The sequence below is a fragment of the Peromyscus leucopus genome, chromosome 1 (genome assembly GCF_004664715.2).
Source record: "Peromyscus leucopus breed LL Stock chromosome 1, UCI_PerLeu_2.1, whole genome shotgun sequence".
NCBI classification, from domain to species: domain Eukaryota; kingdom Metazoa; phylum Chordata; class Mammalia; order Rodentia; family Cricetidae; genus Peromyscus; species Peromyscus leucopus.
Window position 1 is genome coordinate 34,009,064 of NC_051063.1, and position 24,233 is coordinate 34,033,296.

Genomic DNA, 24,233 nt, shown 5'->3' on the forward strand with positions numbered 1-24,233 from the left:
CGTAGCTGAGGTGCTTATATATAAGCAAGCTCCTCTACTGCACTGCCACAGACCAGAGACCGCTGTGAAACAGCGTCATCGGCAGGTGACAGCCATTCCTGATCAGCTTTAACTCAAAGAAACATGACAAAAGGGAGATGTCTTTCACAATTTCTTTTTTTGAAAAAAAGATTTATTCCTTTAATTATATGAATGGGGGTATGTGCACGTAAGTGCAGGTGCCAGGTAGAGGGCATCAGGGTATACATGGTTGTGAGCTGCCCACCATGGGTGCAGGGGAACTGAACTCAGGTCCTCTACAGGAGATATGACTCATAGGTGTTAAATGTACTAGATGTATTAGGGTCTCAAAGTGAGCCACGTTTCACATACACACATACACACATTTCTCTGTGTAGCCTTGGTTTCTCTGTGTAGCCCTGGCTGTCCTGGAACTCATTAGACCAGACAGGCCTTGAACTCAGAGATCTGCCTACCTCTGCTTCTGTGCCGGGATTAAAGGTGTTTGCTACCACCGCCTGGTTCCTGTGTATATTTTAACAATGCAAAGGTATGAACCATACATGGTGATCTGAAAGGTTTCATGAAAGAATTCATAAATGCATTGAAGGATCACAACAAGCACACATAAAAACCTGTGTATTAAACTACAATCAGAGATGAGTACAGGTGGTATGTAGTCCATCATTTGGTTACTTGTTTATTATTGTTATTAGGCCATAGTTAGTATAGTTATTTACTTTTCTTTCCTCATATTCCTCCAGACCTCCCTTTGGTAATGTTTTTGCACCATGGCTTCATCACTGTTAAAAAATAAAAATTAAAAAAAAAAAAAAAAAAAAATCAGTATCAGATATAGATGCCTGGATCCTGACTGCCACCTAGTGGAATTTTTGAATATTAATGTACCCATAATTGTTTTATTTTCACCAATAGCTAAATATGGCCATATCAAATTATAGGCTACTGATCTCTAAAGAGTGAAACTCTGGAGCTCATTTTGGTTTTTGTAAAAATCAGAGTTTCTATGGTCTTGGGAGATTGCTTAGTGCGGTGGTTCTCAACCTTCATATGCTGCGACTCTTTAATGCAGTTCCTCATGTTGTAGTGACCCCAACCATAAAATTATTTTCATTGCTACTTTATAACTGTAATCTTGACACTGTTATGAATGGTAATGTAAATATCTGCTATGTGACCCAAAGGTTGAGAACTGCTTGCCTAGTGGGCAAATCGTTTGCCATGAAAATACAATGGCCAGAATTCAGATTCCTAGAACCTATGTGGAGCTGGGCACGATAGCAAATCTTCAATCCCAATGCTTCCCTAACAAGATGGGAGACCAGGACAGGAACATCTTGGAAGTTATCGAGCCAGCCAGGAAGACTGGTGCTTCGCAGTGAACAAGACTGTCTCAAACATATCGGGAGACCGGGACTATCGCCTGAGGCCTTTCTGACCTCCACATGTATGCTATGCCACGTGTGCCTCCCTTCCCACCCAAACACACACACTCAAACACTCAAGCGTGTGCGCACACACACAAATTAAAAAACAAAAGTCAAGTGGCTCCTTTTTCCCTTTCTATGTGAGAAAGCATATCCACTGTCACTTGTGGTTGATTAGTTCGAATAATTCTAAAAAATTGATTGTCCTGTTATATACCATGCAGTAAAAATTCTGTGAAGTATTTTTCCTTTTTGTCTTTGTTCTAAGAGAAATAAGCTATAGCAGAGGAATACAGTGACTCCACCTTCAAAGGCCATCTTAAGGAGCTGGAGATGGCTCTGCGGTTAAGAGCACTAGGTGCTCTTCCAGAGGCCTGGGGTTCAATTCCCAGCACCCACACAGACAGCTTATAAGTATCTGTAATTCAAGTCCCAGGGGATCCAACGCCCTCTCTGGTATCCATGGGCAGTGTATGCAGATGGTACAGACACATGCAAGCAGAACACCCGTACACATTAAAAAAAACAAAGACCACTTTAAGACCACTGCCACGGCTACAGCAGAAAGCCACAGAGCCCCAGCATACAGCAGTGGGCCAGTGAGGCCCACCTGACTCTCCTGCCTGAGTGCAAGGCTAAGTAACGCCTTTACCGACTTACTCATGCTTTTCTTTCCACTCTTTGCATCTTTCTTGCTATGTCTGAACCATCCTTTTGTGAGAGCCAAAGTTACATTTGAAGTTTTAATTACTATGCCTTAGAGATTCATGAAACAAAAATGTTTCTGATCTGCAAGCCCCTTGCCCAAGGAAAGATAGATCTTTGAGGTGGTATTGTGTTCCCCAAAATATTGTGCACCCTAATAAACTTATCTGTGGTCAGAGACAGAACAGCCACAATATTAAACATAGAGGATAGGCAGTGGTAGCACACGCCTTTAATCCTAGCATTCCAGAGGCAGAATTCCATGTGTTCAAGGATACAGCCAAGCATGGTGACTCACGCCTTTAATCCCAGAAAGCGAGCCTTTAATCCCAGGGAGTGAGGCAGAAAGCAGAAAGATATATAAGGTGAGAGGACCAAAAACTAGAAGCATTTGGCCTGGTTAAGCATTTGGCTGGTTAAGCTTTCAGGCTTCTAGCAGCAGTTCAGCTGAGACCCATTCTGGATGAGGACTTAGAGGTCTCCAGTCTGAGGAAACAAGACCAGCTGAGGATCTGGCCAGGTGAGGTAGCTGTGGCTTGTTCCGGTTCTCTGATCTTCCAGTTCACCCCAATACCTGGCTCAGGTTTGATTTTATTAATAAGAATTTTTAAGATTCATGCAACAGATCTTGGAGGGTACTATTTATGGGAAGTAACAAGCTACATGTTTTCATTCCCCTAAACAAGCTTGACTCATCTACACTGGCTGTTTGATCACATGTGGGTGGGAGGTATGTAGGAAGTAAATATATCAGGATGTATGCTTGTCCCTGATTGGACCTGATCGGAAATGCAATGAATTACGGGTTTTCCTTTTTAAGTCCCTGCAAAACTTAATTCGGGACCATTTCCCAGGAAGCTGGCTATGGACCTGGCCAGATCCCATCCACCTGGCCAGTATTTAATTTGGCTCTAAACTGTGGTAGTGGTCTTCTTTTCGACCAATGGGATTAGCACTTTCTGCTGTCTTTTGTTTCTAAGGGCCATGTGTGCATCTGTAATCTCACATTATATCTGTGCTTAACAAGCAATGGCTATCGCCCAGAGTTTTCCTCCATTCTCTATCATTACCAACACACACACACACATAGACACACACACACAGACACACATACACACGAGACCATTCAACATCTATTCTAGCCAGGCTATGAATACTTTCCCCCATATTTGTATTTTGAAAATTGTCAAATATGCAGCAAAGTTGAGAGGTTAGTACCATGAACTGAACCATAACACATTCTCTATTAAATTCATTAACTGCTAACATTTTGCTTTTTAAATTTCATGTGAACACTCATATATATGTTATGTTCATATATATGGATATACAAGTAGTGTAAACATTTTACATAATTTTTGTTCTTTGAGAGTCTCATGTAGCCTAGGCTAACTGAACTCACTACATGGCTGAGGCTAGCTTCAGCTTCCTTCTCCTCATAACTCCCTCTGCCAGGTGTTGGGATTATAGGCATGTGCCGCCACACCCAGCCATGTACTATAGTATTTTAATATCTAAATGTGGGCCTTTCCCTAAGTAACTATAAATTTCACACCTGATAAAACTAGCAATTTAACATCATATAACAGTGAATCCAAGCATCATCTAATACTGTCTATATTCAAATTTCCACACATATGGTTTTTTGGGGGGATGGGGGTGGGTGGGGAGTAGGTGGGGGTGGGTGGTGGTGATGCCAGGACCTTGTGCTTCTCAGTCACACACCTTTTACATCGCTGCTCTCCAGTCAACATTTACACACCACATTATTACTTCTCTTTTTGGTTGGTTGGTTCTTCAGATAGGCTCTTGCTATGTAGCCCTGGCAGACCTGGAACACACCAACCAGTCCCAGCGGTCTCCAAACTTCTGTTGATTCTGCCTCTGGCATGGTGGCTGGAGCAGTTTGTTGAGAGCTGGCATCATAAACTGCAAGCTCAGAGCAGAGAGCTCAAACTAGAAGTGGCATGTAAGTCTTTAAACTCTCAAAGCCTGCTTCAGTGGCATGCTTCTCCAGGAAGCCCCTCTAACCCACTACAGACAGCACTGGAGACCAAGTGTTCAAATGCCCACGACGATGGAAAATATTTTCCATTAAAACCAAATTACTCAGGCTGGAGAGATGGCTCAGAGGTTAAGAGCACTGGCCGTTCTTCTAGAGGACCTGAGTTCAATTCCCAGCAACCACATGGTGGCTCACAACCATCTGTAATGAAATCTGGTGCCTTCTGGTGTGCAAACATACATGCAGGCAGAACACTGTATACATAATAAATAAATCTAAAAACAAAAACAAAACCCCACATTACTCTTGAATAACTTGAGTCAATAGAACATCCACATTCTGGATCTGTGGTTCTTTCCTCACAGCCACTCAACATGTTCCTTTGTGCATCTATTTCCTTTAAACTGGACGGCTTGATTATAGTCCTTTACAGGTGACAGTCACTCACGGTGTATCAGTCAAGAGGTGCAAAAAGTCAGGTTTGAAGGTGATCACTGGGTAAGTAGGTTAATGCCAGATTTCTTCACTGTAATTATTAATCATCTGTGGGATATGATGCTTCATACTTGTGTGTGATACCTTGACTCTAAACAACCTCCCTTTCAGCACTTGGTTGTAGCGTCTATGGATGTTATGTAAGCACCTCGAATAGCCACTTTTCCCATTCTATCACTCCATCCACCCTTATTGGCTGTTTATTTCGTGTACAACAACAACAAAACTTCCCTTCTCTTGACTTACAAGGTCTTCAGGCAGTCGTGGCTGGCCTGAAACTCGCTATGCGGACCAGACTGGCCTCAGCTCCAGATCCGCCTGCCTCTGCCTCCCCGGGGCCGGACCGCAGACGCGCCATCACGCCCGACCCATTTTCGAATCCCTTCCTCATCTCATCACGGCTGGCCGGAAAGGCTCGCGAGCCTACGCCCCCGGGAACCTGAGGCCAGCACCCAGCCCAGCCACCCGCTCGCCGCTCCCACCACAAGGCGGAACTGACGTAAGACGAGTCTGCCGGCTGCGCCTGGCGCAGCCCAGGTACGCCACTTCCTGCCGGCTAGGCCACACCCACTCCGCCTCCTGAGGCCGCAGACGCTGGCAGCTTAGAGGACGCCGGGAGTCACGTGACCCAAGCGCCATTTCGCGAGAGTTCGTGTGTCTCGCGAGAGCTCCCTCGCCTTGTCTTCCCCTCTTGCCGGAGCCCGGCTTCTCTCCCCTCCCCCCCTGGCCGCCGGCGGAGTTTTCCCTTCTCCGCCCGAATCTTCTCGTCGTCGTGGACTTTTCCCCTGCTGCAGCTGCCCTTGCCGCCGCTGGGCTCGCGTCCCCGACCCCTGCCCGCCGTCCCGTCCCCAACCCCGCCCAAGGTAACGAGCCTCTGCGGAGGGTCAGGCCTCGCCGGGCCGCGGCCTGGAGTGGAGACGGAGGCCTAAAGCCCCGGCCTGGCAGCCCGCGGGCGCCGTGTGGAGCCGGCTGCTCTGGCACCCCGAGTGGGCGGCCCTGGCCGGCGAGGAGGCTTCCGGGCCGAGGCGGCGAACGTGGCCGTCCCGGGGAACCCGTCGGGTGGGGGAGCCGCCCGCGCCGTTCCGAGAGGTCCACTGTGAGGATGCGGGGCTCCGCAGTTTCCATGGAAGCTGAGAGGCTTTGAGTCTCCTGGCCGGAAACGATGGGCAGAATGGTGGCGGGCTTTGGGGGACTGGGGGACTGGGAGGAGAGCAGCTTGCCTTGTGTGAACCCTTCAGACTGGAGGCGGCTGCCCGGGTTCCAGGCTTCCGGTGGACCGGAATGTTCTGGGGATGGTCCTTGGGACCCGTATGTTTGCGTCCACTTTTAGGGAGGGTGTAGCTGGAGCTCACTTTTTAGGACATTGAGCTGCGCTTGTCGAAAGGCGGGTTCCTAAGATTACCTGTATGTGAACAGTAGTATGTGTGTTCCGAGGAGCTGCGCACACTTAGAGAGTTGAATGTAGAAGTAGTCATTTGTGTAGTTTTATCTGACTTTGGAAGTGCTCGTCCGTGCTAATGTTTGTGATTTTGACCTTTCCAACTGTTGGCCGGGCAGTGGTGGTGCACGCCTTTAATCCCAGCACTCAGGAGGCAGAGCCAGGCGGATCTCTGTGAGTTCAAGGCCAGCCTGGGCTACAGAGCGAGATCTAGGACAGCCAGAGCTATACAAAGGAACCCTGTGTTGGAAAAAAAAAAAAAAGAATATGTCAGAGTATTGTTGAGCCACATACTCACTGCCTTCCTATGTTAGTTAAAAGAACTTTCCTTTCCTTTAGACTTTCTGGGAGATCTTTTTGTATAGAATTTACCTGGCATATTTGTAATTTATTCCTTTGAAATTTGTGACTAAATCTGAAGAAAGTAAAAATGATGACGAATAAAACTTCGAGTTGGGAGCAAAAATGATTAACTTAGGCAGGTTAGAGGAACATTTTTGTAATTTGATATTTGACTCGGTTTGTATGGTCTTTCATGTCCCTCAGATGTCAGAGGATCTAGCAAAACAGTTGGCTAGCTACAAAGCTCAACTCCAGCAAGTAGAAGCTGCTTTGTCTGGAAACGGAGAAAATGAAGATCTGCTGAAATTGAAGAAGGATTTGCAAGTAAGTATAGATGGACAGTTGTAGTTGATGTGGTTTGAAAAGAATATTTGTCTTTTTAACATGCATTGTTCAGAATCCATAGGCACTCAAAGCACCCATGAAGAAGGTACTCCTTACTTGTATATATACATGTACACCTGTATACAGGCACTGAAGCTTCTAAAGTTGCTTCCTCCATTTGGTGTACATCAAAATGAATGAAGCACTCATGGTTTTGTAAATCTTGTGTGTGCTTTTAGGATTTCATGAGAAGAAACCTTTCAACAGAACATGCTTTTATTTTTAAAAATTTGACAAGGAAACTTAGTTGAAAAGGTAACACTATTAAAGGAGGAATGTGTAACCGGATTAAGGTCCTTTTTAGTGACACAGGATTATTTGAAAATAACATGGGACCTTATTTTTCAGCACTCACGATGTGTGTACATAAAATGTGTACAGAGATAACATTCTGTCTGTGTAGGTGTTACATAAGTATTTGAACTTCAGACTAGGCTTTGTAGTTGTTGAGCCTTGTCTAAGTTGAATTGGTGTGAAAAGGAGATCTAACTTTTCATGGGGGATAGGAAGTAGGAAACTTGTAAGGACATGCACTGGGGCTTCAGGACAAACTCAGTATCTGTTGCTTCTCAGAATACCAGGTTAAGAAAAATGCCAGCCGGGCAGTGGTGGCGCACGCCTTTAATCCCAGCACTCGGGAGGCAGAGGCAGGTGGATCTCTGTGAGTTCGAGGCCAGCCTGGTCTCCAAAGCGAGTTCCAGGAAAGGCACAAAGCTACACAGAGAAACCCTGTCTTGAAAAAACCAAAAAGAAAAAGAAAAAGAAAAATGCCATATGTAACTTGTATTGTATACAAAAATTTTGATTTGAAGAACATCCTTAAAATTCTGAACCTGATCCTTTAGAAGTTTTCATGGTGTTTTGATGATCTCTGCTTGTTCTATGCCCCATCTAAATAGTCCTTCCCTTTATCTTCTTGAGGGCCATTAATATCATTAGATTTTGCCAGCTTTATACACCTTTAGGAAGTGTACTCAGGAAGCAGAAGTAGGCAGAGCTTTGAGTCCCAGGCCATCCAGGGCTACATAGTGAGACCCTATCTCAAAACAGAAACCTCCACAAAGTTTCAAATGTAACTTACTTGAGAGGGCTTAATAGGTTTGAAAGTCTAAAAGATCTTATTTGTAATTTAAAATGAGTTGGACATTTTCAAACTCAGATTCTAGACTTACAATAGTGTAAATGTTATTTTTAAAAACAGAAAGTATGTGGGATAATTTTACTTTGAAGAAGACTCTCCTTCCTTCAGTGTTTGGAAGCTAGGCCTGTGGAGTGCATTTGCCATTCAGTAAGAAGAGGCATTTAGAAAACAGCTTCTCTTACCCCCAGCTCTTGTGTAGACAATAACCCAGTGTTTCCTCCCTACTCACTGGATCTGCTCACCTGCACTATGAGTCTGCCTGAGGTGACAGAGCAAATTAACCTGCCCCATCGACTTCTGCTGACTTAGAAACAGTCCTATCCTTGTCTCTGAAAAACAACACTTCTGTGTGCCTCCTGGGCAGTGGGAGGTCTGTGTGGAACTGGGGGCGGGGGTTCCAACAGCATTATTACCAGGTCTTTTTAATGTTTCTAGGGTCAATTGTCTTAGAGTATGGGCTCAGCTTTTTGATATGAAATCTATAATGAAAAGTATGATAGGGAGAACGTTATGGTAGATACAGTATTTACCTAAAAGGCTTATCTGGGGCTCAGTTAATGATCTGGAGGCTGAGGGTGTAACTGCTTAGAATACACAACACCCTGTGGTTCAATTCCCAGCACTGGGAATTGTCAACAAAATACAAAATACAAAAATTGTCAACAAAATACAAAAAGCAAATCAAGCAGAGGCAGGCAGATTTCTATGTGTTTGAGGCCAACCTGGTCTGTAGAGTTCCAGGCCAGCCATGGTGACTTAGGGAGACTGTCTCAATAAAAAAAGCAAAGCAATAACAACTTTGAGGTCCTTTATCTACAGTATTTCTTTAGCCAGTTAGAACAGCACTGTCTGTTAGAACTTGCCTCTGCGATGGTAACTGTGTTCTTTGTCTGCTGTTCAGTGCCACAGCCACTAGCCACACATAGCTACTGAATAATTGAAATATGGCTAGGGTAACTGAGGAGCTAACATTTTTTGTTGGCAAATAACTACCATTGATTAAATTCTGGATGGTGCAGATTTAGAAGCTTAAGTGTAACATAAATATTGACAGGATAGAATTCTTTGACCAGTTTTCATCATTTTTTTTTCTTTTTTTCTTTCCCTCTTACTCCATTATGAGAAGTTTGATTTTGGTTACCTAGGTATGGTTTGAACTGAAAACTATTGAAAGATGGAAATCATCACTTAAGATTAGGTAAAATTGGAAAAATATTCGGATATATGCTTCCAGCCTGGTTGTTTGCATTGAGACTAGGAAATAGCTTCTGTTTTGGTATGGGTCTCCCTTTTACCTACTTGCTGCTCTTAGGGACATATGTCTTGTTACTTAAATTTTTAGGGTGATTATTAAGCTTGTGGCTTTTACATTTTCTTTTTGAGGGGGCATCATAATGGCTTCTAATTCCTTATGTTTCTTTTTTCAGTAAGGTTTCCATGTTTCTGACTTTCACATAGAATAAAAAATTTGTTTTTTTCTCTTAGAAGAAAAAGTAGGTATAGTAAAATCAGACTAGCTCTGTAGTTCCCCGGGCAGTTTCTAGTAATCACAAAAATAGTCGATTTATTGGGCTGTATTGCTGAATAAACTGGTTCTAAAGGAGGCAGGGGTCAAGTCACTTGTCTCATATATTACAGTGGCTCTCTGCATCCCCGAAACGCCTTCCTTCAGTAAGCAGAGTGCTTGAGTGCACCCCCTTTGACCTGCTGATATGTAGATCACAACTCCTGATGCTTCCTGGAATTGCCGATTACTGTAACTGCTGCCCATCTGTCAATGAAGGAGCAGTTTCAGAACTCAGACTTGGGGGAGGAAAAGTAATTAATGGTATGTACCTTCAAGAACCCCCTCATACATAAAATAGTTTTTCTGATACTTTGGTCCATAGACACATGTGAAGACAAAAATTGAGAAGGTTCTTTAGAAATTACTGGGAGGGACATGTAAAATAACAAGAGTTACAGGACTTGAGGAGTAAATGCTCTGTACTTTGTTGTTTATAAGACGGGCCATCATGGCACAGGATTTTGAAAATTATGCACAGCTTTTCGGGATTCTTTTCTTTGAATATATTTCCTTTCGAAAGTGGTGGGGAAATGTTCTCTCAAATCTGAGACTTCTTACAGAGGTAGAACACATGTTTGTGCTTTAAACACAATCCCTGGAAGGAGATGCAGGCATTTAATGACAAAGACTTTGTGAGGTCAGGCCTGTTTATAGTCCTGGCTCTGGAGGTGGTTAACTGAGAACAAAATTGGGTAATTTACTCTTCTTTTTGTATTACTATTATTGGAAGTGCTCCTTTATTTACGTAGAATTGTCTAATTAAAAAATATTTGAAGCGCTCTCTGGTTTGCACAAGATCCTAGTTTCAGTCTCTAGTGTTGCAGAACTAATGAATATAAAGCCGTGCATCACCTCCCGTGACTTAGAAAAGAAAAAGATGTCTACATGGCAAACCTTAGAGGTAGCTTTCTGTTGAGTTCTTAACTAAATCCGAGGCTTACTGGCTTTTTTTTTTTTTTTTAAATTCACAAAACTGACCTTTCTCCGGTACTTAATACTCCCCCCCCCCTTTCTTTCTTTTTTTGGTACAAACACTAGTTTTTTAAAAGTAGCCAGGAAGATTTAGAATCTTTAGGAGACTATATTTAACTTTCCTTGGCTATTGAACCAAAACAACTATTACAAAAATTCAATGGATGCCTGAAGAAACTAAGAGTTTAATTTTGCTATATTTGTCCCCAAACATAGAATATATTTTAAATGCAACCATGTGGGAAACTAGTAGGCAAATTCTTTGAAAATCAGGTAATGGATAATGTATGTCTGCATTAGAGTAAGAATGTAGCAGTTAAGTAATTAAGTACCTGTTTATATTTTTGGCAAGTTTTTAACCATCTCTAACACACTCAGTCAAACTAATACAGAGAAGCCTGAATTAGAAAGGTATCTGCCATACAGAGAAGCACTACCTGCTTCTGTGGGTTACCTATATTTTTTCCTTTAAAATGAAGCTGTGCTACTGTGCTTGATAAGTAGGTGTAGACAGTTTTGAATCTAACTTGATGATTAGTACTTAAATGGGGTGAAAAATTCCTGGTTACTTTTATTTATGCTTTACAGTATTTTAGTAGAAATGGGTATAAGTGGAAACATTGTGTGCTAATGAGACTGTTTCCAGTGTTTTGGGGACTTCATAGAGGAGAAGTATGTTGGTTACACAGTTGATATTTCTGCCAAGTAATGCCCTATAAAACTAGTTGCATAAAAGATACAAGATGGTTATAAAAGTAACCTTGAATCAAAATCAGTCTCTATTTCTCATCTGTAGAGAAATCTGTTCAGTCACAAAAGGCATTTATTTAGAAGTCAGTCACAGCAGAAACTTGTCTACTGTGATTTCTAATGGTTTTTACAGTTAAGTTGAAGGTGCCTGTGTAGGCTTAGATCACAGCTTCACTATTAGTCTCTAGTGCTGTTCCTCAGTCTTCTCAGTAGCTATGAACTGTACATGTAGCATGCATAACTGCTTTGTGGTATGAGAACTAATATTATAAAACCAGAAAGTAGTTGACAGTATTAAATTACAAGTGTTATGGCTTTTGCTTTCTTTTTTAGGAAGTTATAGAATTGACCAAAGATCTTCTGTCAACTCAACCTTCAGAAACTCTTGCAAGTTCAGACAGTTTTGCTTCTACTCAGCCCACTCATTCATGGAAAGTAGGGGACAAATGTATGGCAATCTGGAGTGAAGATGGACAGTAAGTGTAGAAAAACAACCCTCTAACTATAACATGAATTAATAAAATACAATGGTAAGATGTTTTTATTCAGTTTGGACAGCCCTATTTCAGTCATCTGTGTTGGTAATGTGATTTATAAAACTAGTATAATTCTTGGGTGGTTCCATTAACACAGCTTCATTTTAGGTTTAGTTTAAAATTTGGGAGAAGAGTGGTTTGGATCCTAAAGGAAAGAAAGATGAATGACTGTTTTCTAATGTTTCTAAATGTTCCAAATTGATGTCTCCTCAAGTTAAAAAGTGAATGGCTGGTAATCTCATTGCACTCAGGTGCATACATTGAAATTAATCATTTAAGAATTAGCTTTTCTCAAAGAGATTAAGTACAGTGAGTAGATGTTTAAGAGATTTTTGTGGTGGAAATTTTAATTAGGGCATTTGATACCAGGTGCCTCGCTTTAAACCTCTCATTATTTTGCCAAAAGGGTCATTTGATTGCAGAAGTTTATTTTAGAGACATGATAATTGAGTCACTACAGTATAAGTCTTGTAGGCTGAGTACTAGATCTTTACTCACCTGCTTACAGCCATGATATCTTTACAGGTGTTATGAAGCGGAGATTGAGGAGATAGATGAAGAAAATGGCACCGCTGCAATCACCTTTGCTGGTTATGGCAATGCCGAAGTGACGCCATTGTTGAACCTTAAACCTGTAGAAGAAGGAAGGAAGGCTAAAGAGGACAGTGGCAACAAACCCATGTCAAAGTAAGTGACGTGTTTTTCCCAGGACAGACAACGCACTGTGCACAGGTTAGCTTGGACTCCTCAGTCTTACCTCGGTCTTTTGAATCACTACGTCTGGCTTAAGTAACTGACTTTAATGTATCATGTTAGGGTTTCCCATTTGGGTAGTTGAAGTAATCTGCAAAGAGAATCCATGCAGGCTGCATGGAGTAAGGTTATAACATTGTGTAACACTGGCCACATCAGGTCAGTATGTGTGCCTAGGTAAAGTGGATACTGTTCATACTAATATACTGTTCATACTAATGTAATCAATAAAGAGGCACTACACTAAGAGCATCCACTATTTTTGTAAGTCAGGTCCTAAGGCTAGACCACAGTGAAGACCACCTTGAGCCTTGTCCCTGCTGAATCTGTATTCAGAAAAAAAAAAACCACATAATCAAGGAAGTGTCCTAGGGCTGGGGATGTAGCTTAGGTGTGGAGCCTTTGCCTAACTAGTTTGGGGTGGGAGTGGGGGCATAAACAGTCCAGTGTGGAAGTTGTGAAGGGATATGGCAGTAGTTTTAAGGGGACAAAAAAAGGTACTATGGTTACCAGGACAGTTTCCTTAGGAAAATAACATCTAAACTAACAGTAGAAACAAGGGTTAACAAAGTACACAATGAAAGCACTGTGACATTGGTTATGTAGGTACTTTTGCTTGACTTGTCTTCCTAATTGATGTTGAACAAACTAACATCTGCCTGATCTGTGAAATAGTGTGTAACGGTTCTTAGACTTTTCAATAAGTTTCCTAGAGGCAGTTCTGATTTGGGGGGGGGGGGGCGGAGTGGGAGGTACAGAAGTAACAAAATCTTGGGGTTAAAAACTTGGGACCAGAAAGTAGATATTAGATAGCAGAAGACAAGGTCAACACTTAGTCACTTCTGAGTCTAAGTGCTTATTTGTGTGTAAACACAACCTGCTGAGACCGCTGTCTGGTCTTCTCTTTTTTGTTGTTTATTTGTGTGTGTGTGTGTGTGTGTGTGTGTCTCTAATAAATATGTTTATGATTTTGGAAGAATTAAAATTTAAGTTGCTACATAAATGTTGAATTTAGAAAAATACCAGCATTTAAACCCCCTGAATAAGAAAATCAGATTGTTTTACTCTTGCCTTCTCTGTCAAAGACCACTTAGCCCTCTTCAAAACCCTTCTTCTTGTCAGTTGGTGTTAGCAAGTGGAGGTTATTGGTAGTTTAGGCCCTGGTTCTACTTAGAATCCTAGTTTGGGAAACCCAGGTTTTTGCTGTTGTTCATCACAGAGAGTGTTGTTTGGGCTGTCTTCCTTCAGTATTGATGAAATAGTTTATCTGCATTACATCACTTCATACAGTTTTCCCAGGTGTTGCATACAGTACACTAGCTGTATTTTTAGAAATTGGTAAAGGGTTAGCCAGCCATTAATGTTGATTTTATTGTTTTTTTCATTTGTTTGTAAGACTGGGTTTCATGCAGCCTATGTTGACCTTGAACTCTGTAGCAGAGGCACAACTTAAATTCCAGATCCATCTGCCTCCATCTCCCAAGTAGTAGGTCACTTCTGGCCTTCTTTTATAAAAGAAAGTGTCTTAGTACTCAGTGAGTGGCGTTGTCTGTTTTACATTTATTTATTGTGTGGATTTATGTGCACTACAGCATGAGTAGAGGTTAGAGGAGGACTTGAAGGGGTTGATTTTCCTTCTGCCTTCCGGTTCAAACTCAGGTTAGCTCATGAGGCATGGCTTGGTGGCAGATACCTTTACATGCTGAGCCATTTCTCTTTAGTTCTGTTTTTCTTTCTTTAAGACAGGATCTGGTGTACCCCAGATTGACCTCCAGCTTGCCAAGGAGGACTCTGAACTTCTGATCCTCCTATTTCCACCTAGGGTTACAGGCATGCCACCACACCCAGATTTTGGCATTGATTTTTAATGAAAAGTTGTGCTTTTGTTAATAAATTAGTATGTAAGTTTTGATTGTACACTTACAAGGAAGTCATATTGTAAATGTTAATTATTGATATTTATGTCTGGGTTTTCCACACAGAAAAGAAATGATTGCCCAGCAACGTGAATATAAAAAGAAAAAAGCTTTGAAAAAAGCGCAGAGAATAAAAGAGCTTGAGCAGGAAAGAGAGGACCAGAAGGTGAAGTGGCAGCAGTTCAACAACAGGGCTTACTCCAAAAACAAGAAGGGCCAGGTGAGCACCTCCTCATCACTGGGTTCATCTGAAAGGGCAGCTGTCGGTAAAGTGACTTAGAGTAAGAAAGGAGTGTGGATTTTCTAAAGGGCCAATTCTTGATTTATCAAAATCATTAGTCACTTTCTGCAATAAAAAATGAGCTTATCAGTTCTCTTGGTATGCTTTGTTGGGTAGAAAATAACTGTCTCAGCTGAAGGGCGGCCTAGTTCCTGTCTCCTCACGCCTTATATACCTTCTCCGCCCAGCCATATTCTTTCCTAGCGCTAGGATTAAAGGCGTGTGTGCTTCTCAAATACGGTAGCAGAGGCATGAGATCTCAAGAACTGGGATTAAAGGTGTGTGCCACCACTGCCTGGCTCTTGTTTCTCTCCTGGACTGAGTTAATCTCATGTAGACCAGGGTGGCTTTGAACTCACAGAGATCCAGATGGATCTCTGCTTTCCAAGTGCTGGGATTAAAGGTGTGTGCCACCACTGCCTAGCCTCTCTCAAGTGGCTGGCTCTGTCCTCTGATCCTTGGGCAAAGTTTGTTAGTATATCATGTGTGGCAGAGGGCAGGGAACCAGAGCATGTCTCACCATAGAATTCATTTACAGCCAGAGTTCTGTTAGACCAAAATAGAGAGCCCATGCTTTAAATAGGAATTTGGGAGTGAAAACCTCACATTTTGAGACAGGTAGCTTTATATTAGTATGTAGTGGTATTTTCTACAAAAGCCACGTGTTTTATAAATATTGGAACTTCAATATATTTTAACATTAAAAAGGTTGAGATTTGTTTTCACACACTGATCAAAAATGATTTTCCTTTTGTTCCCAGGTAAAGAGGAGTATTTTTGCTTCGCCAGAAAGTGTAACAGGCAAAGTTGGAGTAGGAACTTGTGGAATTGCTGACAAGCCTATGACACAGTATCAAGATACATCTAAATACAATGTCAGGCATTTGATGCCTCAGTAATCAGAAGAACTGTTGGATTTCATCTCTGCAGGGCTTTACATTTACCTTTTTATCCTTATATTTTTCTAAAGGTAAATTATTTGCTAGATGAGTAAGGAAGATACATTGTTGTCATTGTTTGGCTTTGGTAGAATGAAACTTGAAGACATTTGATAACTGCTATCATTTAACTTTTCATTACTACTTACCACAGTTCCTCAGAGTTTGTTGAACAAGACAACTTTTCTAGGTAGATGCTGCTTAAATCAGCACTTAGATGACTTACTGAACTTCAGGTCCCCACTTAACTAATGTTAAGTAGACATTTTATAAGTCCTAATTTGGAGTTTTCAGGTGCTTTGCACTTGACATATCCCATCATTTTATTGGAACATCATGGCAAAATGCCAGCCTGCTAAAAACATCTTCAGTTTGATAACCTGGCCATTGTCCAGACAAGCCCGAGTATAGGTTAATTTATAAATGGCAAAGTTTATTTTGAGGTTATTCCTTGAATTACTTGTTTCCCGGGCCTGTTAGGTCACTTCTACAATTGACTCACCTTGTATTTTTTTGTCATTGAGTTTGAATTTTATATTAAAAAACAAACAAACCATGTTTAGGATACACTCCCCTTCTCTGGTGTTTATTTGGTGTTTTGTATTTTTTTTTTCCTTTGTTGATTTTTCACTTGTAGTAGTGGTACCATTTTGGGGATGTGTAATGTTTATATGGGAAAACAAAAAGCTGATGTATAGCCCTGTATACAATGTAGATACTATTTTTGTAAAAAACCAAGGCTAAATTAATGAACAAGAGTACTGAATGTTTCATGATTAAATTTTTCCTGTATTTCTTGTGCATTAATCTGACCATAAGTCCCCTGTATATTATGTTCATGTAGCCGAGTTTGTACTTTTTATTAACTAGATCAAGTTGCCAGCATTTGTTGGTATAAGTGAGCACCACAGTTATCCAAGTTGAGTTTAAGCCAAAAACACAGATAGAAAAAGGGTCTTCCTGTTACTGGAAGAAGACAATTTTTAGGGTGTGTGTTAATTTCAGTTTTGTATGTTTAACTTTAATAAATAAAGTGTTTTTAAAATCTCCAGTGTGTTAACAAAGGGGTGGAGTCTGTAGCTGCCAGCTCTTGGTGTAATGAGCCTTAGGCTTGTACACAGAACTACCAGGGAGGAGAATGTTGAGTCTGAGAAATGCTTCATAAATCCTTAAGAATTCCTTCATTGAATATAAGAAATTGAATCCTAAAGGATTAATGGGTGTGTATGAAACTATTTGTAAATTAAATGATTTCACAAATTTTGTCTTGGTAAGCTGAAATTTTTCTGACAGTGGTGAGGTAGAATTCTTTTCCTCCCTAACTCAAGAGGTCAGGATATTCTTCATAAATACCTATGACAAAAAGAAAGACACGTGTTAGAACAGAAAAAGGGCTGCTTGGGCCTAGGACAGTGGTAATGTTTGCCTAGCGTGTTTAAGACCTTCAGTTAGATCCCCACTACCCGTGGCTTGCGGGCTGGGAAGTACCTAAAGCATGAGCACTCCTAAATGAGAAATTTTAAATTAATCTTGCTGTTGTAACAGATGTCTTAAGTAGTGCAGTAACAGTGGCAAGAAAATTTCACTTGGTGAAAACTAAGTCACTTGGTGTAATTGTGTGATTTGCTGGGGCCTTGCCATGTTAAGACAGTACTGTACTTGGTGCTTATATTGGCAGTTTTGCTGTAACTGGGCCATCTGCCTTAAACAATGTTCCTTTCTGTGTGTTTCTTTTCCTTAAGGGCTGTGTCTTAGGAAAGGAATAGAAGTGTTCTGAAAATAGGTGGACATAAAAGCAGCAGCTCAGTGTCCGATGAAACGTGGCCCTTGGGGACATCCTAATTTGCACTGATGATGTTGGTTTCTTTGGACTAAACTGAAAGTTAGGACCAGGGGAGGTGAGGAATTGGCTGTTAAAAAGACCACGTTCCAAATGAAAGTGCTTAAGCTCTCTATGTTGTAAAATTAAATAGGAACCCTAGGTGTACTGTGTTTTGTTACAAAATTTAGTGTGGAGTTCTTAAAGTGATTTAAAACAGAAACTGACAAACTAGAATTCAAATACTGATTGCAAGTATCTTCTCAAAGCCTGATTGACTTTTGAAGTTGACCTAATAGTCTTAAAAATTAGTAACCAGAAATTTAGCAATAATCACAATTAGCAAATGCTGTTTTAAATAACATGTGGCAAGACCTATAGAACATAAGAGAAGAGCTAAGACTAAAACCAGGCTGTTTGCATCCTGACTCACCACTTACTACCTATGTGTAACTTCTCATTTTCTTCAAGAATCGAGCTAATGTGTATTAAGAGGAACAGTATCTGACGTAGGGGTGATGCTTGCTATAGGGATGTCTGCCATTGACTGTGGAATGACAGTGAGTGTCGGACTTCCTTAAACAGTAGCAGTACATAATACTACTACTGAAGGAAGCATCATCAAGTAAATCCTGACTTAATTTTCACACTAGAACAAACTAAAGAATTCCTGCCTGGGTATTATCCCAGACTTACAGGCCAAAGTAAGTCTGTAACAAACACTGTAGATGATTCTGCTGTGCATCCTTAGCCGGAGAACTGCTGTAGGTTAAATATATAATAGTTTTGATTTCTGAAGAACAATTTAAAGTACATTTAGTGGTGTTTTTAATTAGTCTAATTATGAAGACTAGGTACCAAATCAAAAGGCATCAAATTATTGTAACTCAAATTTTAAAGTACTTGTTTTGTTGTGAAGGGTGTGTGTCTGTCCAGTGTAGCGTGGTTCTAGTGTTGAGTGCTGGGTTTATTTCCCTTGAAAATACCAAGGGGTACCTCTTATATAACAGAACAGATGACTTTCTTATGACTTAGGTTAGGATTTTACAGTTTACAACCAGACATTTCAGAGGTGAGTAATATGATGTAAATCAGCTAAAAATTTATTCAGAGTTTGATTTGGATTTTTACCTAGCTTGGATAATAACTGAAATACTAAAAAGGAAGAAGAATGTTTAAACCAACAAGGTTTTGTATTTGTTTAAAATCCTTACAGAGTTTGAACAAGTATCTGCTCAGTTGTATTATTTGTACTATGGAGCAGTCAGTGTAAGTAGTAATTTATAAATCCAAGAGTAAATGTAAATATTCTTTTATCTAAGAGTTTTGAGTTGCAAATTAAACAACTCTTACTTCAGTGGGAGGGAGAGCACAACAGGTAATCGAGTAGTTTTAACAAACAAGGAACCCAGTAATCTTTTCCCTTTCCTGTTATTTTAAAGAAGCACACACACATACACACGTGTGTAGGTGTAGATATAAGTGGTTCTGAAACCGATACTACTGATGGAACATTGTAAACACTTGTCTGGTCTAGCCAGTGTTCAATAAAGACAAGGTTTCGCTTCTGTGAGGTTTTCCTGTTGCCTTCTGAGCTTACCTGAAGGTGGTTCTTGAGTGGCCCAGTGTAGTTCTGAGAATAGGTTTGTAGTGGTTGACAACTTAAAACTAGTTAGCAATACTGTTACCTTAGACCTTAGGCATTTAGTTCCACAGTAAACATTGGTAGCTAGCTTCTACTGTGCACCTTAACAGTTCATTTTATGAACACACTGTAAGTCATTGGAATATTTAATTTTTAATTTGTGTCCCAAATTAGTCTTTTTGTTTGTTTGTTTGTTTTTTGTTTTTCAAGACAGGGTTTCTTCGTGTAGCTTTGAAGCCTGTCCTTGAGCTGGCTCTGTAGAGCAGGCTGGCCTCAAATTCACAGAGATCTGCCTGCCTCTGCCTCTCTGAGTGTTGGGATTAAAGGCATGTGCCACCACTGCCCAGCCCAAATTAGTCTTTTAAGAACATAGCTAAATGAGCTGTGGTTAAAATCATTAGAAAGGTTGACTTCTTGTTTTAAGAGCTACTTTTTCAGCTTGGGGCGCAAAATCATGTCATTTTGCTAGTTCAGTTCCCATTTCTTAGTGAAATTGATGTGCTGTTCGTCCCTACCTCCTTCAAAGCCCTGTATTTATTTTTTTTAACTTAAATTTTTTTTTAGATTTATTTATTATGTATACAGCATGTATGACTGCAGGCCAGGAGAGGGCACGAGATCTCATTACAGATGGTTGTGAGCCACCATGTGGTTGCTGGGAATTGAACTCAGGACCTATGGAAGAACAGTCAGTGCTCTTAACCTCTGAGCCATCTCTCTAGCCCCTGTATTTACTTTATGCAGAGTTTTTGTTTTGTTGAGACAAGGTTTCTCTGTAGTCTGTGTTCTTTGGCGGTATAGACCAGTCTAGCCTCAGAATCTGCCTGTCTCTTTCTCCGAGTGCTGGAATTAGAGGCCTGCATCACCACACCCATCCTAAAGATGCAGTGGAATTTCTGACCCAAGAAAAAGGATTCAGTGCTGTGGGATGTCTTTCTGTATGCTGTGAATATGTGTTACTAAAGCTGCATTGGACTATGGCAGGACAGGATGGAGCCTGGTGGGAAAATGAAGAGAATGAAAGGAGACACCAAACCACCATCCAAGGAGCAATATGTAGTGGAATGCAGGTAAAGCCATGGACCATGTGGCGATACATAGATTAATAGTTACGGGTTAAGTTATAAGAGCTAGCTAATATGTCTGAGCCATAGGCCATAGAATTGGTAATTAATATTAAGCCTCTGAATGATAATAAGCAGCTGCAGGACCTTGGGACTGGGTGGGACCAGAGAAACAGCTACAATTTAGGCTTGGAGGAAACAGTGACTCCTGTATCCTGGAAATCTAGAGTTAAGCCCTATAAGTTTATTAAGGTAAACAATATTTTGGGGAACACAATACCACTACATTTCCTCTCTTTTTGTCTAAAATTAAAGAAAGCTTATAACTAATACAAGAAAAACTATCCAATAAGTATATACAATATATACAGCCAAAAATCTAGAGTTAAGCCCTAGTTAAGCAGCTAGGCTAGTTTTAATAGGTGATAACTGTCCAGTTTTTCATGGCTCAGATAGCAGAGGAATGAGTATCCCTTTGGTTCTGCCTGTAATTTGTTCCTCCAAAAGCAGTAGGTTTGTTTGACCTAACTTCAAAAGTGTGAGACACTTGTCTATTCACTTATAAACAGACCACCTCTCAGAGTTCTCTTAATGTATGTCTTAGAAACCCTTTATGGCTTATGCTACATTTTTTAAACAATGCTGCTTTTTCGTGCCTGTTGTGGACACTGAAAGTATCCCAATTATTACCTTAGTGGGATTTCTAATCATTCTCCTTAGTAAAGAAACAGAAGAAACTCCAATTAAGTCTGTTGGTCGATTCCTTTGTTCAGACGGTACTATGTAGCCCAGGCTTGTCTCAAACTCACTATCCAGAAAACAAGTAAGCTTTTGATTATCCTGCTGTCTCCTCACAAGTGCTGGGATCACAGGTCTACATCATCCCACCCAGTTTATGGGATGCTGGGGAATCAAGCCCAGCGGTTTGTACATACTAGGCAAGCATTTTACACAGTCCAGTTGGCAGTCTATAAAAGTTTAGTGTTTTACTTATGCTATTGTTAATGATAAATTACAGCTGGAAAAGGGTAAAATAACCAAGTAAAATTGGTAGTAAATATCCTTGGAACTGTACAATGTATTTAGTGGAGGAGCATTGACATAATATGTGTTAAAAGACCTAGGTTCAACTCCCTAGCATCACAAGACAAAAAAGCCAGAAAAGCAGTTTACTGTTAGATCTGGTGCATAGGCCAAGAAGACAGTTTTCTTTTATAGCCAAATATGTCACTAAATATTAACTAGGCACATTCGGTTATGCAGTGGTCATTATCACTGTATTCTCAGCCTCAGGCTGGATTTTTAAAAAAATGATCACTAAAATGTAATAAATTTATTTTACATACATAGCCTTTTAAAAGTATTTAAGATATAAAAAATTAAGCCAGGTGAGGTACAGTCTATAGTCACATCTGCTTGGGAGGTTGAGGTGAATCATTTGAATTAAATACAAGTTCAGGTTTTCTGTGTGAACCAATATTTAAGGAATTGGATTTTTCTGTAAAACTGAGTCAAAATAACAAAAGTTGACATTAGGGATGGAGAAAATGTAGGTTGCATTTATCAAAAAAGGTGGGTAGGCTGGGGAGATAGCTCAGCTGGTAAACTGTTTCCCTTGCAAGCACAGGGACTCAAGTTCAAGCCCCAAACTTCACATATTTAAAAAATCCAGGGAGCCCGACATGGTGGCACACATCTTTAATCCCGGTACTTTGGGAGGCAGAGGCAGGTAGATCTCTGAGTTCTGGGCCAGCCTGGTCTACATAGCAAGTTCCAGGACAGCCAAATAGTGAGACCCCATCTCAAAGACAATTTTATTAAAATTTTAAAAAGCCAGTAGGCTGGAGAAGGTTGGAGAAGATGGCTCAGCCGTTAGGAATACTTGGATGTTCTTCTAGAGGACTGAAGTTCAATTCTCAGCATCCACATAATTGTTCACAATCATCTGAAACTGGTTCCACGGAATCTGATGCCCTTTTCTGGCCTTTATGGGTACCAGGCATACATGTAAGGAAACACACATTTCATATATATATACACACACACATACATGTATACATGTATACACACACACACACACACATATATATATACACACACACACACACATACATGTATACATGTATACACACACACACGTATGTTATATGCACGCATGCATGGGGGATTGTTAGTAATCCCAGCACCAAGGAGTTGGAGACTAGAGGATCCTGGGGCTTGCTAGCTAGCTAGCCTTGTGTATTTGGTAAGTTCCAAGCCAGTGAGGGGCAAAGTCTCAAAAAATAAAAATATATGGTGCCTAAAGAATGGTGCTCAAGGGGCTGGAAAGATGGCTCAGTGGTTAAGGGCACTGACTGCTCTCCCAAAGGACCGGGGTTTAAATCCCAGCACCCACATGACAGCTAACAACTGCCTATATCTCAAAGATCTGACCTGCAGGCAAAACACCAATGCACATAAATAAAAGTTAAATAAATAAATAAATGGTGCTCAAAGTTGCATGGCTTACAAACAACTGCACACACCCACACACATATGCACATGATCACCTTTTGGTTTCCTTTTAACATTACAGCTTCTACGGCATGGAAGTAATTTACATGTCGGTTTAAACCCTGCCATCTCAAGACCAAGACAGTCAATTAGTAACTGTAGTAGGAAATGGGCTCCATGGAGAAACAAGTCATTTGCCCCAGGGTCTATCACATGTTGGAACTGAGAGCAAAATGTAAATAAAGCACTTATATACCTTGTGTTACGCTGGTTTTGGTAGATACGTTGGGGATACTACTTTGGTTTTGTCCTGGGACTTTTTTTTTTTTTTTCTTTGAGACCGGGTTTCCCTGTGTAGCTTTGCTCTCTCTAGCCCAGGCTGGCCTCGAACTCACAGAGATTCGCCTGCCTCTGCCTCCTGAGTGCTGAGATTAAAGGCGTGCACCACCACCGCCCTGCTGTCCTGGGACTTTTTTAGGTGGAGGGGTAAAGTGAAAGAAACAAAACCATTAAGAGTGTTTCAGGCTAAATCATCCCTCAGGATAGTTGAACCAGGAAACATTATGGCCCAGAGTTACGGGCTCTGCCTCAAGTCTTAGCTCTTAAAAATCTTTGTAGGTGTTCAGCCTGAAGCGCTGGCGGGGCTGTGTGGACTCCCGCGGAGATGGCTTGCGCAGCGGCCCTGTCCCCAGCTGACAAGGGCAGGTTTATTTGTATCTACCCCGCTTACTTTAATAATAATAAGACCATAGCGGAGGGGAGGCGGATTCCCGTAAGTAAGGCTGTAGAAAACCCTACCGCTGCTGAGATTCAGGACGTTTGCTCAGCAGTTGGACTGAATGCATTTCTGGAGAAAACCAAAATGTACTCCAGAGAATAGAACCATGATGTTCAGTACAGAGGCAGAGTCGGGTACAGCTCAAACAGGGAGATGGCAGCCTCTGTCTTGTACAGTTCCCATCGCGGAAGTCAGTGATGCTGTATGTAGCAGAAATGATTCCCAAGCTAAAAACAAGGACACGGACACACACACACACACACACACACACACACACAACACACACACACACACAAACACAAAACACAGGCGGTGCTGACCCAAGTCTTCAGCAAGGAGAGGAAAGTAAAAGGGGAAGAAATGATGTGGTGTGAACGAGAAGCATGCAGTCCTGCTGTGAGAGACCTGGGCATCTTTGTGTCTGAGGGAACAGCTTTCTGCGTCTGTCAATTAACTGAACAATGTGTCGCCCATCTGCATCAACAGTTAACAATGAGATACATCAAAAGTCTGCATCCAGCTTTTATACTGTAAAAAGGAAAGGCGTGTGTGCGGAAGAATATTTTTAACAGATGACTGTCCCATAAGTTACTTGAAATCCTGTATGTTTGTCCATGTAAACATATATTTCAGGTAAATAAGTTTAATAAAATTTGAAATACACATTTTGTTCACCTTTTAAGTTAATGAAATAATTTAAAGTGGAAAAAAAAATCTTTGTAATTTGCCGGGCAGCTGTGGCACCGGCCTTTAATCCCAGCACT

At 41.0% G+C, this 24,233-nt stretch overlaps 2 protein-coding genes and 1 long non-coding RNA gene across 4 annotated transcripts; 2 read left to right on the forward strand and 1 right to left on the reverse strand.

Moving 5' to 3' along the window:
• Nucleotides 1-673: 673 nt before the first annotated feature.
• LOC114697045 lies at nucleotides 674-5,179 on the reverse strand. The gene is made up of 2 exons (XR_003735100.2): nucleotides 4,900-5,179; nucleotides 674-803 (listed from the first exon to the last, which is right to left on the reverse strand). It is a non-coding gene; the product is annotated as an uncharacterized LOC114697045 (long non-coding RNA).
• Nucleotides 5,180-5,295: 116 nt separating this feature from the next.
• On the forward strand, nucleotides 5,296-16,721 carry Smndc1 (survival motor neuron domain containing 1). Of its 2 annotated transcripts, none has more exons than XM_028875060.2 (6): nucleotides 5,296-5,516; nucleotides 6,638-6,757; nucleotides 11,581-11,723; nucleotides 12,309-12,470; nucleotides 14,519-14,672; nucleotides 15,494-16,721. In XM_028875060.2, exons 2-6 carry the CDS (start codon nucleotides 6,638-6,640, stop codon nucleotides 15,629-15,631), a joined length of 717 nt encoding a protein of 238 aa, XP_028730893.1. In that variant the 5' UTR covers nucleotides 5,296-5,516; the 3' UTR covers nucleotides 15,632-16,721. The 2 variants fall into 2 exon arrangements, with proteins under 2 accessions (XP_028730893.1, XP_028730894.1); XM_028875061.2 differs by lacking the exon at nucleotides 5,296-5,516 and adding an exon at nucleotides 9,597-9,786 and having other exon boundaries at nucleotides 6,670-6,757.
• A 6,361-nt stretch (nucleotides 16,722-23,082) lies between these two features.
• On the forward strand, nucleotides 23,083-24,233 carry LOC114697031 (signal recognition particle 19 kDa protein-like). Its single transcript, XM_037203163.1, is given in 2 exon segments — nucleotides 23,083-23,596; nucleotides 23,599-24,233. Coding segments are annotated over 2 exon segments (486 nt in total). The 5' UTR covers nucleotides 23,083-23,355; the 3' UTR covers nucleotides 23,844-24,233.

Excerpts from the sequence above, each read along its gene's own strand:
- Smndc1 (XM_028875060.2), top strand. The coding sequence starts at position 6,638 with ATGTCAGAGGATCTAGCAAAACAGTTGGCTAGCTACAAAGCTCAACTC. Across the intron at positions 6,758-11,580 it reads AATTGAAGAAGGATTTGCAA|GAAGTTATAGAATTGACCAA; the intron begins GTAAGTATAGAT and ends TTTCTTTTTTAG. Across the intron at positions 11,724-12,308 it reads ATCTGGAGTGAAGATGGACA|GTGTTATGAAGCGGAGATTG; the intron begins GTAAGTGTAGAA and ends ATATCTTTACAG.